Genomic DNA, 15,612 nt, shown 5'->3' on the forward strand with positions numbered 1-15,612 from the left:
TCACATTAGACCAGATGGACCTAACAGATACACATAAAACATTCCAACCAACAACTTCAGAATACACACCCATTTCAAGTGCACATGGAACATTCTCCAGAATGTAAGGCAACAAAACAAGTTTCAATAAATTCAAAAAGATTAAAACCATGTCATGCATCCTTTCCAACCATAATGATATGAAATTAGAAATCAATCACAAGAAAAAATCTGGAAAGAACACAAACACATGGAGGCTAAATAATAAGCTACTAAATAATGAAGGATCGACCAAGAATTCAAAGAGAAATTTAAAAATACATGGAAACAAATGAAAATGAAAACACAACAATCCAAAATCTTTGGGATAAAGCAAAAACTGTTCTAAAAGGGAGGTTTACAGCAATACAGGCCTACCTCAAGAAACAAGAAAAATCTCAAATAAACAACCTAACTTTATATATAAAGATGCTCTGTTGATTTTATTTTTATTTATTTATTTATTTAAATGTTTATTTATTTTTGAGAGAGAAGGCTAGCAAGCAGGGGAGGGGCAGAGAGAGAGGGAGATTCTCTCAAGCAGGCTCCACATTGTCAGCATGGAGCCCGATGTGGGGATCGATCTCACAAACTGTGACACCATGACCTGAGCTGAAAGCAAGAGCCAGACACTCAACTGACTGCGCCACCCAAGGCACCCCCACTAAAGATGCCCTGTTGATTTTAATTATAAAGGAAAGAAAATGTTATTTAAAAATTTTTTTTTCAACGTTTATTTATTTTTGGGACAGAGAGAGACAGAGCATGAACGGGGGAGGGGCAGAGAGAGAGGGAGACACAGAATCGGAAACGGGCTCCAGGCTCTGAGCCATCAGCCCAGAGCCTGACGCAGGGCTCGAACTCCCAGACTGCGAGATCGTGACCTGGCTGAAGTCGGACGCTTAACCAACTGCGCCACCCAGGCGCCCCGAAAATGTTATTTAAAAAAATTACTTCAAAAAAAATTACTTCAATGATCATTTACATTATCAAAATAATATTAAATTTTATTAATTTAACTTATTAAATCATGAAAAGTGTCTTTGGGTGGGGGCGCCTGGGTGATTCAGTCATTTAAGTATCCAACTCTTGATTTTGTCTCAGGTCATGATCTCAGTTTGTGGGATCAAGCCTTATGTCAGGCTCTGTGCTGATATCAAGGAGCCTGCTTGAGATTCTCTCTCTCTCTCCTTCTCTCTCTCTCTCTCTTTCCCTGCTCCTCCCCCCTCCCCTGCTCACACATGTGCTCTCACTCTCAAAAATAAATAAACTTTTTTTTAAAAAATGCTTTTGGTAACAATTCCATATCAATAGCAGCTGTCTTTTAGCAAAAGCCAATGTTATGAAATTACTTTTATATACCAATCATTATTTCAGTTTTCTAAATTTTATAAAATTTAGAAATTTTATATTTTCTATAAATATATAGATAAGCACTAAAATTCTAAAAGGCAACTCAGAATAAAATAAATGATTGTGAATTAATATGAAGTTAATAAAATTAATAAAAAAGAACCAGGAAGACACAAACTTTATTTATAGTAAGATTTCAGAAGATATTTGATTTCTTCTTCAGAAAGCACATGATATAGAATTTCTCCTTATGAAATGCAACTAATTTATTTTAATGGATACATTATTTAATATGAGCACAATAAAATAATGCTATTTAGTATATTACACTACCCAGCATATTGATAACCTGATAAAATATGAATGATTCTTTTTATAATGTGCTTTGCCAGTTTAATTCATGACCATCATAAACCAAATCCATTTTAATTTCTTCTTTTAAGTAAGCTCTATGCCCAATGTGGGGCATGAACTCACAACCCTGAGATCAAGAGTCACATGCTTACATACCATTGAGTCAGCTAGGTGCCCCTAAACCAAATCCATTTTACTGATACAGTCTAAGTTAGCTTAAAGCTGCAAAACATGCAGTAAGTGGTACTAAATCTCACACCATAAGTAACCAAACAGTGAGTTTACTACATGAGAAGACCCAAGTGGTAGATTCCCAGAATCATCCCACCCCCTCACCATATTATTAGGTCCTAACTGCCAATTTTGGCTAGTTACTTCAAGTTTCACTTAAGTTAACCATGTATCTCAGCACTTACCTCCAGAAATGGCACTAGGGTCAATGAAATGACAATAATAGTGAAATATTTAAAGAAAAGTAACTTTTGAATTTTTTCTGAAAGTAACCAAGAGTAAGAAATACAGTTCACATCCAGACCCTGTAAAGATACACAGTATGTATAGTTGGTTTTATTTCCATCTATTACTAAAAAAAGGACCCATTTTTTACCTCCAAAACAGACTTTTCCATCACTAAAAGCAACCCAAAATTTTAAAATAGTCAAGGGAGGGCACTGGAGCCACTGCTATTGACGTGTAAGAAAAAAATACAATTGGAGATAATGCTCTTCATAGTATTATAAACACGCAGTTAATATTTCAAAGCATGTTATGTATATAAAATTTAAACTAGTGGGGAATGTTACACAGAATTTTTGTAAAAATACATACTCCTTCCATTCCTTCCATAAGAAGGAATATTATTGGGCAATAAAGAGGAATGCAGTACTGATACATGCTACAACATGGATACATGCTACAACCTTGAAAACATTATGCTAAGTTAAAGAAGCCAGTAACAAAAGACCATGTGTTATATGATTTCATTTACATGAAATTTCCAGAATAAGAAAATCTACAGAGACAGAAGTAGATTAGTGGTTGCCTAGGGCAATGGGGTTAAGGGGAAGAATGGGCAGCGAAAGCTAATGGGAAAAGAATTTTTTTGATGATGAAAATGTTCTAAAACTGATTGTGGTGATAGCTGCACAACTCTGATCTCACTAAAACTATTTAATTCTAAACTTTAAATGTATGGATTGTACAGTATGTGAAATAAATCTCAGTAAAGCTATTTTAAAAATATACATAACCCTAAGAGTTGCAGAATCATAATTTCTGGACATAGAGCTCTGCATTATGTATTTTGAAAGGTTACACAGGTTAACTCAATCTATCAGGTCTAGCACTGGTTTCAACATCTGTGAACTACAACACCAAACAAACAATTTAAAAATATTAACAAAGGGTATGGGGCGCCTGGGTGGCGCAGTCGGTTAAGCGTCCGACTTCAGCCAGGTCACGATCTCGCAGTCCGGGAGTTCGAGCCCCGCGTCAGGCTCTGGGCTGATGGCTCAGAGCCTGGAGCCTGTTTCCGATTCTGTGTCTCCCTCTCTCTCTGCCCCTCCCCCGTTCATGCTCTGTCTCTCTCTGTCCCAAAAAGAAATAAACGTTGGAAAAAAAAAATTTTTTTTTAAATAAAAATATTAACAAAGGGGACACCTGGGTGGATTAGCCGGGTAAGCATCTGACTCTTGATTTCAGTTCAGGTCATGATCTTATGGTGGTGAGATAGAGCCCTGCGTCAGGCTCTCTGCTGAGAGTGAAATCTGCTTGGGATTCACTCTCTCTCTCTCTCTGCCCCTCCCCCGCTCATGGTGTGTCTCTCTCTCTCTCTCTCTCTCTCTCTCTCTCTCAATATTAAAAAAGAAAACAACAACAAAACATTAAATGTATTAACACAAGTAACACAGATCTCACTATAAACAAACAGCTTTTAAACAGATTACCCAATAGTGAGGAGTAAGAAGAGAATGTTTAATTAACACACCTACATACTCTTAGGTAAGTTAAATGAAGACACCGATTATATTCATCTTTTAATGCTCCATTACCACATATACAAGATACTCAAATATTTGTGAAATAAAAATATCAAGCTGGGGTCCCTAGGTGGCTCAGTCGGTTAAGTTTCTGACTCTGGGTTTCAGCTCAGGTCATGATCTCACAGTTTGTGAATTTGAACACCGATTCAGGTTCTGTGCTAGCAGAGCCTGCTTGGGATTCTCTCTCTCCCTCTCTCTCTGCCCCTCCCCTGCTCTCATTCAAAATAAATAAGTAAACTTAAAAATATATATATCAAGCTGTTTCTTTGTCACACAGGTATTTTCAACTGTATCTATACAGAAGAGAAAAACATGGTAACATAAAACATCCATATTAAGACAAATGTTTTGTTCTGTGTTTCTTTTTAAAAACATGAACCAGGGGCGCCTGGGTGGCTCAGTCGGTTAAGCATCCGACTTCGGCTCAGGTCATGATATTGCGGTCCGTGAGTTCGAGCCCCGCATCGGGCTCTGTGCTGACAGCTCAGAGCCTGGAGCCTGTTTCAGATTCTGTGTCTCCCTCTCTCTCTGACCCTCCCCCATTCATGCTCTGTCTCAAAAATAAATAAACGTTAAAAAAAAAAAATTAAAAAAAAAAAAATCTGAACCAAAACACTAAAACATATTCATAGAGCTCCCTCTGGTGGCACAATAACAGAATCTTAAAAAAAAAATAACATTATTACAGGAACTGGAGCAAAGAAAGTTTCTATGAAAATATTCCCAAAATTTGTTGGGTAGTAATAACTTAATACATTATTAGTTTAAATTTTTACAACTGCAAATGATAGATAATATCATTAAGTGTTTATGGTTTTTCTTATAAACTTCTCATTATGAAGCTTTCACCTCCTCCATGAACGCACCAAATGTATACCTATTATGGAGCAATTCCTCCTGAAGAACTGAGGGCTGACTGAACAGCTTCTGCACAGCAAAAGACAGAACAGCAAAAGAGACAAAGACATGGTAAAAAACAAAAACAAAAACAGGGAATCCCCACCCCAATGCTGAGAACTACAGTGGGGACGGATAGTACTGAGGAGCTAGGAGCAAATCGGTCTGCCCTGGAGTACAGACAAAAAGCCACACTTGCCTACTTGCCTCAGCATGCCCTGGGTCCCTACTCCACACCATCCCCCAGAGGCTTGGGGCTTCAGAAGAGCAACTAGCATGTAAAAGAGCCAGCCCTAAAACTCTACCAAGGGCAGGAGAGCTGCTCGTACGTATCCTTTCTGGGCCAAGACAGAGGGGCTAGTGAGCAACACAGTTTACACTCCCCCTCCACTTTAGTAAGCTGGCCTGCCGCCTGAGTGGACCCTGGACCTCTAACCCACATCAACGCAGCTACCAGGCCGTGAACACGGCACCCTTGGTCAGCACTTACTATAGCTCCAGCTTTTGTGTCAAGGTGACATAGGTGTGCAAAGCACCCTGGAACACTCCAGGCCCAGATCACTCTGGCTTCAGACAGCTTACTAGGGCACCCCTGGTGCACGGTATTATGGGACCTCCCAGATGATGCCTATTTCAACTCCAGCTGCCCCAAAACACCCCCAAGTGTACTGGTGCTGATGTGGCAAAATGGAAAAGAAAATGTAGATAAAATTAAATTTACTGCCCAATGGCAAAAACTTGAGGCAGGGAGAGTAAAACATTCCTCTAGGAACTCTCTACAGTGTTAATGTTAACGTTTTGCTAGAGGGAAAAACAACCTTAGCTTGACAATAGCTAGGCCTCCAATATCTTAAGAGTCTTCTTTAGCATATGAAATTCGGTTTGGAAACCTCCCTTTTGGCTTTTCCTCCCCAACTCCACAGTATATAACCAGTCACTCCTTATAACCCCAGAGCAGTTCTTTCTGGCCATGGGTCCTGTCCCCGTGTTTTAATAAAGGGATTTCTTTCAACTGAAATGGCAATAATTAATAACATGAAGACATCAAAAGTAAAAATCTCACTAGAAATGGCAAAGATAGGATTAATCACTTATAAAGATACTAAAAAGCTTGAAAGAAAAAAGTAAAATTAACTACAATAATTAGTTAAGGGATACATAAAATAAGAAAAACATAAGAGTGACTTAAAAATATAACATGTGGAGGGGAAAGAAAAATGTAGAGTTTTGGAAGGTGTTCAAATTTAAGTTGCTATCAACCTAAGCTCTCATACATGTCAAGATGATATAATGTGAATCTCACAATACCACAATGCAAGAGCTTATAGTAAATGCACAAAAGAAAATGAGGAAAAAAACTACACATGACATTAAAGAAACTCATCAAATAGGCACATGAAAAGATGCTTAACATCACTATCATCAGGGAAATACAAATCAAAACCACAATGAGCTATCACTTCACACTAGTCAGAAAGGACAGTATCGAAAAGACAAGAAATAAGTGTTGACAAGGATGTGGAAAAAAGGGAACCAACTCTCAGAGCACTACTGGTGGAAATGTAAATTTGTGCAGCCACTACAGAAAACAGAATGGAGGTTCCTCAAAAAAACAGAACTAGAGCTACCATATGATCCCAGTAATTCTACTAGTAGGTATCTATCCAAAAGAAATGAAAACATTAATTGGAAATAATATATGTACTTCTATGTTCACTGCAGCATTATTTACAATGGTGAAGATATGGAAATGACCCAAGTGTCCATGAGTAAATGAATGGATAAAGAAGAGGTGGTGTATATATACAATGGCATACTACTCAGCCATAAAAAAGGAATAAAATCTTACCATATATGACAACACAGATGGACCTAGAGGGTATGATGCTAAGTTAAAAAGTCAGAGAAAGACAAATACTGCATGGTTTTACTTATATGTGGAATCTAAAAAACAAAAAACAAAACTCAGGTTCATAGCTAGAGAGAACAAGCTGATGGTTACCAGAAGGGAAGGGGGGGGGTGGTAGGGGACAAACTAGGTGAAGAGAATTAAGAAGTACAAACTTCCAGTTATAAAATAATTAAATCATGGGTTGGTATTGTGAACAGGGGGAATACAGTCAATAAACACTGCATGAACTTAGTAAGGTGACAGACTGACTTATTATGGTAACCATTTCACAATGTACACAAATGTCAAATCAGTCTATGGTATACCTGACACCAATATAGTATTATATGTCAATTATATCTCATTAAATCAAAACAAAGGAGACGTTTATAAGAATGTAATCAATCTGACTGACTTCATATCAGTGAATTATAATACAACCACTGATGGTAATAACAAACATTTACACTAAGTATATATAATCTTAAATTAAAACATAACAAGTTATCTATAAACTATCAGATACACATGAAAAATACAGGTAACGTATATTTGAATACAAATGTGGAGGGGCCCACCACAAAATTAATTTAAATTAAATGCAGTGTTTGGATAATGGGAATGTTACTTTCCTTAACTCTCAAAACTATTCTAAAAGACTACAGCACATTTATTAGAATACATACTTTGTAGGAAAAAAAACCTGCAAATCAAAGTTATACTACTTAAATTACTTTGAAGAACCAAAAACTGTAACAGAAATGAAGTTTCCATCTCAAGAATTACACATGTATATAAAAAAATTGATTTCGAGGAACCTGGGTGGCTCAGTCAGTTAAGCGTCCGACTTCGGCTCAGGTCGTGATCTCGTGGTCCATGAGTTCAAGCCCCGCGTCAGGCTCTGTGCTGAGAGCTCAGAGCCTGGAGCCTGTTTCAGATTCTGTGTCTCCCTCTCTCTGACCCTCCCCCCGTTCATGCTCTGTCTCTCTCGGTCTCAAAAATAAATAAACGTAAATAAATAAATAAATAAATAAATAAATAAATAAATAGATAGATAGATAGATAGATAGATTTCAATGCTCTAAAGCTTTCTCTTCATGACCTCACACTGAAGTAGTCACCTTTAAGCACTGAGAATAAAAACTCAACAACACTGGCCTTATTTGTACCTAAAAGCAGACTTGTTATCTGGCCTTTAACCCTATTAAGTACTGTTAAAATATTAAAGAATATTACTTTCCTGATTTGGAATTCATTTTTTTTTTCCTTTTCAGTACAAACTCATTTCCCTTTTATTAAAGTTCTAGTTACCATGACATCGTTTGGTACTCAATAGAGGAAAACTTGTTCAAATAAAGTAATATGTTATTATCAGTATTTTCTATAATCAGGCAGCATTATGAATAAATCCTTGAGAAGCCATCCATGGGGTTTACACTTTGTCAAGGCCCAGCTCTGGAATGCAGATTTCCAGTTCATTTAAAGCTGGTCTAAGTTCCTGGATGACACAGAAGTAGATTTCCTTATGAGGTTCTGCTTTGTCCTAACCTCTAGGATGTGATATGCACTAACAAAATCCTTTAGCTGTCTGAATGCCTGCAAAGCGGCATCAATGATTTTGGGTTCTGGAACCAGGTCACAGCCCACAAGCATGTTCATCCCTTTACTCAATTCGCAAGCATCAGTATCTGGCTTGTTGAAGTATGTTATCCAGTGGGCATCAAACTCCTCATTTGTCTCATGTGACTCAGGGGAGTAGCAGTGAACTGACTGGACAGTGGCCCACGACAGTGCAGCTGGGAACCAGGGCCCAGATCCAGGTACAGGAGGCCTCAAGGGCTGGCATAGGAGACTGTGGCTGTTGCAACAGAGTGGCCCTCAGCAAGACAGCAATGGTGGCACACAGCCTAAGCTGGAATTCATTTCATTTACTCATTTATTCACTGATTTTTTAAAAAGTCTTATTAAACACTCACTTTGTGCAAAATGTAAAACACAGCCCCTAACTTCAGAGAGATGACAGTCTAATAAAACAGCATTAAGAAGATACATATGAGGTACTAAAGGAGTTACTGTCCTGTTTCCTGTTTTTTAGAGGGTAAAAGGGACAACTGGGGAAGAAACAAGAAAAGCCTCTGGAAAAAAATTTATCCTAGTGTTCCCTAAGTCCCTTACAACAATCGAGAACTATAAACATCAATTCACACTGCCAGCATAGTAGTGTTCCAGGAAATAATGCCAATATTACATTCTTTAACCTACAAGCTAACAGTGTGAACAGTTACCATACAAATTGCTCCTTTTGCCTTTTCTCAGGCCTACGACTCTAGTTAAACTGTAACATGTGAGGGCAAAAGAAATATAGTCTTTACTTTGTATTCTCCAAGTGCTCACATAATAATACAGTATCGATATCACATGTACCTACACAGGAAAGAGAGTCAAAGAAAAAAGAACATTTAAAAAGGAAGAAGGGATATGTAATGAATAACGAAAAGAAAGAAAAAAGTACATACTAGTCATTAACTAATGCCAAGTCCAATTTAGATCAGACTTGCAATTTTGGAGCATTATTGACATTGGTGGATTGAATGCAGGTTCTGGAAAGTGTTCAATACACAAACGTGAATATAACATTTATTTGGTAGGGCAGTACTTTGCCACTGAATGTTTGCTACATGAATATATTTTGTTTTTTTTATGTCAATAAGCCTGGGTCTAATGATGCTTAGATTTGAATTCTTGGGTAGGACAGGTAAAGGAATTATATTAATTGTTAGTATCCTTAGTGCTATTATTGATAATAATCTTAGCAGACTATTTATATAACTAAAGAAAACAGTTATTAAAACTTTTTTTTTTTTCCAGTCTTCACCTCATGGAATAAAGACACACTCCAGTGTTCTCAAGAAAGTTGACCATTGTTTTCGTCTCTAGGTTTTATTTTTTTATTATTTATCAATTTTCTAAAAACAGTAACAAAAAGGCTTTTGTAAATAGTTTTACTACAATTTTTTGTTGTTATTCATTCTTTTAAAGAATAAACATTTGACTGACTTGACAAAATCTAAGTTCCTATTCTCATTAATCTATTCACTTATGCAGAAAGTATTCATTGAGTGCCTACTCCTTGCCAAGAATCATTTGCCAGGAACCAGTGAACATAACAACAAGCAAGAAATTCCTGCTTTCACGGAGCTTACACTGAAATAAAAAAGACTAGTGATAAACAAGTAAGAAATACACAGTGCATTAGATAGTTATAATGTGAAGAAAAATAAAGCACAATAAAGTAGATAAAACTGTGGGGGTAGTGTTGAGGGACAGTTAAATGACATAGAGTGATCAAGGATGAAAGCTCTATTCATAAATTGAGTTCTGAATACAAATCTGAAGGAAGTTAAGGAGAAAACTGCACAGTCTTCTTAAGGGACAGTCCTTTAGGAAAGGAGAATAGGAAGTAAAAACACATTTTCAGATAAGTGCTTGACATGTTTGAAGGCAACAAAGTTAATTAGAATGCAGGCTGGGGTTGGGGGTAGGTAGGTAGCAAATGGGGGAGTAGAAAACAAGGCTTGGAGAGGTAATAAGGGCATCAGAGGGCTCTGTAGACCACTATAAGGACTCTGGCTTTTATTGAGTAAAATGAAAAGCCAATGCAAAGTTTCAAGCAGTAAAGTGCAATGATCTGACCTTCATGGTAAAAGAAGTATTAGGCTGCTCAAGTGAGAACAGACTGAAGTAATTTTAGAAGGTGTGAGATCAGCCAAAACATTATAACCAAGGTGAAAGGTGAGGGTGGCTAGGACTAATTTGGTGACAGAAATAATGAGGAATAGTCAAGACCACTGCATATATTTTGAAGGCAGAGTCAACAGAACGTGATGTTGGAAGGGTAGTCAACGATAACTCCAGAAGTCTTTGATGAGAACAAATGGAAGGATGAAGTTAGCATTTACTAAATTCAGAAGGGATGTGTGGAGGATGTGCAATCAGCAGTTCAGTTTTACACATGTGAATTTTGAGATGCCTATTAGAAATTCAATTAAAGATGATAAGACAGATGTAAGTCTCAAGTTCAGGAAAGAAGTATTGGCTGCCGATAAAAATCTGGGTGTCAGTTTTCAGATGCTGTCAATTAAAAAGTGAGCATGGCACAAGAGGAAAGATACCCAAGGACTGAGTATTTAAGCATTTCAGCATGTAGAGAGGTCAGAAACATGAGGAGGAACTTACCAAGGAGGCTGAGAAAAGCAGTCAATCAGGTAGGAGGGGAATCAGAAAAGTGCAATACTTTGAACTCAAGTGAAGAAATATTTAAAGAAGGAGGGGGTAATCAAGTGAGTCAAAAACTGAGGCCGAGGAAGAAGAGAACTGACCCCTAGACTTAATAATACAAAGCTCACCAATGTCCTTGCCAAGAGTGGTTTTATAACAGCATGACAAAGCCCTGAGTGGATGGGTTCAAGACAAAATGAGAAGAGAAGAACTGGAGACAGCATAAACAATGTTCTGGAAAAGTTATGCTGTTAAAGGAAGCAGAGATATAGGGAAGTAGCTGGAAAGAGATATGAGAGATAAGGAAAGGGTCTGGGGGTTTTTGTTGTTGTTGTTGTTGTTGTTGCTGCTTTAAAGAAGGAAGACACAACATATTTGATTGCTAACAGAAATGATTCAGTAATAGGAAAAATATGATGCAGAAAAGAGTATGAGTTCTTTAGTAGGCAAAGAAATAATAAAAAATAGTATACAAATGGCAAGGATGAATTTAAGAAACAAAACAAATGAGCAAAGGGAAAGAGAGACAAACTAACAGATTCTCTCTCTTTTATTTTAGAAACAGACTCTTCACTTTTAGAGAACTGATGGTTACTAGAGAGGAGGTGGGTGGAGGGATGAGTTAAATAGGTAATGGGGATTAAGGAGTATACTTGCTGTGATGAACACTGGGTGTTGTATGGAAGTGCTGAATCACTATATTGTACACCTGAAACTAATATGCATGTTAACTAACTGGAATTTAAATAAAAACCTTAAAAAAATGGAAGGTTTTGATGGGGGGTGGGAGGGAGGGGAGGGTGGGTGATGGGTATTGAGGCGGGCACCTTTTGGGATGAGCACTGGGTGTTGTATGGGAACCAATTTGACAATAAATTTCATATATTTAAAAAAAAAATGGAAGGTTTGACTCAGATCATACCAGAGACAGATCACTCAAAGTAACAGGATGAAAAGCAGATATTTATAAACAGATATGACTGACTGCAAGTAGTGGTAGTGAGAGCATGGGAAAATTTTCTTCCAATTGCTTCTATTTTCTCAGTAAAAGAGGAAGCAAGGTCATTTGCTTGAAGTGGAAAACAAGAAGGTAAGAAATAACCATCTAGAAAGTGGGGGAGTAATTAGACTGAGGAAATAGAATAGGATGGCCAGAAGGTGCTCACTTGACATTATTAGTTATAAGTCTAAAGTGAGACCAGTCAGAATAGTTGTATGCTGTCTCCAACCACATTCCACTGCCCGAGTTCAGGCACAAAAGAGATGGAGAGTTGGATTTCACAAAGTTAGTTTTTGCTAGGTAATTTGTAATAGTGAAAGACAAGGGCAAGAGAGGTGAGGCTTTGTAAATTATAATGAAAGAATATGGATTTTAAGCCAAAACAGGAAAATAAAAATGAAGAGAGGGACACTGGAAAAAAAAACAACTAGTAAAACCCATATATCCAAATAGGACAAAGAAGTTGTGGAGGTAGAGTCCTTGAGGAGTAAGCTGGAAAGACAGGAAGTAATGGTAAGTCATGGGATGCTTATAATTGAGACTATGGAAGAGTTGCTATTATCAACAATGATAAACGTGATGGTATGACTACAGGTGAGAGTTCTAAGGGTGGTGGACAAAATCACTGAAAGAGAACAAATAAAAGGCTGTGTACTATTGGAAGGATCATTGTTTTGGATACTGAAATCACCAAGAATTAAGACAGTGTTGGGAAGAGTGACAGGGAGTCAAGTGTTAAACTTTTCAAAAAATGAGGGTCTACAGATGAACCTAACATAGAAGGTTAACAGGTGTATAGTCTGGCAGGAAAAGCCTCAGAAACCTTTGGGGGGTAGTTAGGGAGCAGGGGAGACTCTTGCAGTGAGAAGCAAGGAAAACACCTCCCTCATCCTAGTTCTAGACCCAGCGGTATTAAGGGATTAGAGAGAAAATAGTCACTATGTAAGAAAGTTGTACAATAGTGTGTGCAGGGACAAGCCAGGTTTTAGAGCAAAAAAGGTGAAGAAGTGTAGAACACAGGGATTTTGCTGATAATGTGCAACAAGAGGGCTTTCTGGAAGAGTTTAGGGAGGTATGCAGAGGGTGGGGGTCAGATTAGGTTATGACCAGAGGGAAAAGTCTGGAGTCCAGGGCTTCTGGTGATTATAGAAGAGGAATAAAAGATATGATGGAAATTGGTCCATTAGGCCTAGATAAATGTTATACTGAAGGGCAGAAGGGAGGGAGGAAGGGAAGGAAGAGGAAAGGAAGAAGAAAAACTGGTATGCCACTTATATTGCCCCCCAGCCACAAATTCGCCCTCCATTGTCCTCCTTGTGAGAAGAAAGTGGACAATATAAACACGTCTTCTCTGCTTGCTATCATGATGTTAAGCTTTGTCAGCAGACAATGTTGGAAGGACAATGCAGAAGAAAACAGCCTCTATTCCTGATTAGCATGCTTCCTTTCTTCTTGTTCCTGCTGCATGTGGGACACACAGTGACATTTACCCTGTGGGCAGCTGCCAGGATTGTTCTGCTGGTGCCCCTGCCAGCTTCCCTGTGAACTTTAGCAGCAACCCCAAGGCCAGCTTCCCACCAAATTCTGCTGGTGACCCAACTGGCACCCCAGCCTACTACCCAAAGAGTTCAGCAACCTCTAGCAACTCCCACCCGCACTCTAAAAGGCTTCCCAGAAGATTCAACGATCCTTCAAGCAGCTCCCCAGTACATTTCACTGGCACTCTAGGCAGGTTCCCAGGAGCTTCATCAGCTCTACAGAGGACAGTTTCATGTTTGCCAGCCTCGGCCTATGGCACATCAGTGAACTCCACCATCCAGTGGTTTACAGCCATACCACAACCAATAAAATTTGAATCTCAGCCTTAAGGATGGGACTGGGGAGATCTTCCAAAGTCTATTCCTTCTTTGGGTACTCTGTCTCAGCCCTAGGAAGAGTGGCTGCTTCCTATGATCTGCTATTCCTATATTCTTTAGAGTTCTTTATCCCTTAAAGTTCATTCCCTAAAAATAGTTACTGATTATTTATATTAAACTTCCCTTGATAAAATTATTATGTGTTTTTTCTCCTGACTGGATGCTGACTTACACAAGTTATTTGAAGACTAACTTACAATAATCATTTGAACTACCTTATGACAGATTTTAACCAAAGTGACTGATGATTCCTACCATGAAGTTTATCTTACAGCAATGTGTTCACATGTGCCTAAACACATATATATGTATGTATGCATACAGGTACATATGTAGTCCAAAACAAAACAGGTTTCATATGCCAAAGCATGCAGCTATTGACATGAAGAAAAATGACAAATTCTTGCAACTAACACTGTGTTCTTAGGCATGTCACCTAAATGCTATAGGCCTTAATTTTTTCAGATGAAATATTACCAAGTAGGGATGCCTGGTGGCTCAGTTGGTTAAGTGCCAACTCTTGATTTTGGTTCAGGTCATGATCTTACAGTCATGAGATCAAGCCTACTTAAGATTCTCTTTCCCTTTCCCTCTGCCTCTCTCCCATGCACGTGGCAGGGGGAGGGAGGGGGCAGCACGTGCGTGGGAGGACACACATGTGCTCTCTCTTGCTCTCTCCCCCAGAAAAAAAAATATATATATAATTAAATACTACAAAGCAGACTATACAGTAACATTCCTTCCAGCTCTATGATTTTGATTTATTTATCTGATTGTGAATTCTCAAATACAAATTTTTCCCACATTTTCAACAAGTGTATTACATTTACTTGTTTTAGGCACAAAAACAAACGCTCTGCTCAGGTTGTTCAAAAGTGATTTCACAGATAACATCACTTTCTCTTTATTGCACCAACTACTTAATATATCTACTTCATGTTTCCTTGTGATTTTGGTAAGTCTTCCCGGTTTTAGAAGACTGATGAAGCAGGGAATAGCAATGTTCTTTAGTAACTTAATGAAAACAATCTTATAAGTATCAAGATAACTGAATTGAGCTGCAATAAAAAAAAAAGATCAAATTTAATTTGTTACTAACACAGTTTGTAATATGATCATACCTGTTTATGTTTTTGAAGTGGTTTCTTTTCATGTAATTTTTTATCTCCAAATTTCTTATATGTTAAAGGTACTCCGTATTTAGCGGCAGGCTTTGTAATTTTCTGAGCAGACACAACAGAAGCCAAGCTTTGTCCTGAAGCTGGTCTTTTAGCTACATGGAAAGATACAAAGAGTTTTTTCTAGAGTTGTTTATATCAAATCTTTACTTTCAAAATTCTTCAAGATAGCACTTTTTCATTTTTACCATCATTGACAACATTTGAGACTTTTCGTTAAACATCTTATTCACGCCTTAGCACATGTCAATGCCTTCATCATAAACTATTTGATTCTAAAGCCACTTTTTGGAAAAAAAAAATCAAAAGGCCACACATCTCTAAGATATTGAAAATTTCATATTAAAAAAAAGCATATCCCTAAAATTGACTGTGAGTGATGACTGTATAAGTCTGTGAATATACTAAAAAAACACTGAATTATATACTGTAAATAGGTAATTGAAAGGTATAGAATAATTAACAAAGCTGTTAAAAATGTTTGTAAAAGAACACTTACTGTTTTAGAAATTACTTTCAAAATTAGCACATAAACTTTAAGAGTAACTATTAAACACTAACACCATCATTTTGAGCAACATTAACACTTTCTTCATCTATATAATCTGAATGATACAGACCTACAGAAGAACAAAGACTTTAAAACAATTATTATAGCTCAGGGTCTAATGGAATGGGTACCTTT

General features: G+C 37.6%; 1 protein-coding gene and 1 pseudogene across 4 annotated transcripts in view; both read right to left on the reverse strand.

The window, feature by feature from the left end:
• NEK1 (NIMA related kinase 1) overlaps positions 1–15,612 on the reverse strand; it is a 230,289-nt gene that overhangs the window by 160,526 nt on the left and 54,151 nt on the right. For all 4 annotated transcript variants that reach the window (XM_047090703.1, XM_047090704.1, XM_047090701.1 and 1 more), the window contains exon 12: positions 14,871–15,022. In XM_047090703.1, the coding sequence (XP_046946659.1) occupies positions 14,871–15,022 (152 nt within the window). The remainder of the gene's footprint in view (positions 1–14,870; positions 15,023–15,612) is intronic.
• LOC124520408 (cytochrome c oxidase subunit 5A, mitochondrial-like) lies at positions 7,876–10,254 on the reverse strand (annotated as a pseudogene).

Source organism: Lynx rufus, unplaced genomic scaffold, assembly GCF_022079265.1.
Source record: "Lynx rufus isolate CCGP_SWC_20201006 ecotype Redwood Valley unplaced genomic scaffold, mLynRuf1.p SCAF_3, whole genome shotgun sequence".
In the NCBI taxonomy this organism is placed as follows: Eukaryota; Metazoa; Chordata; class Mammalia; order Carnivora; family Felidae; genus Lynx; species Lynx rufus.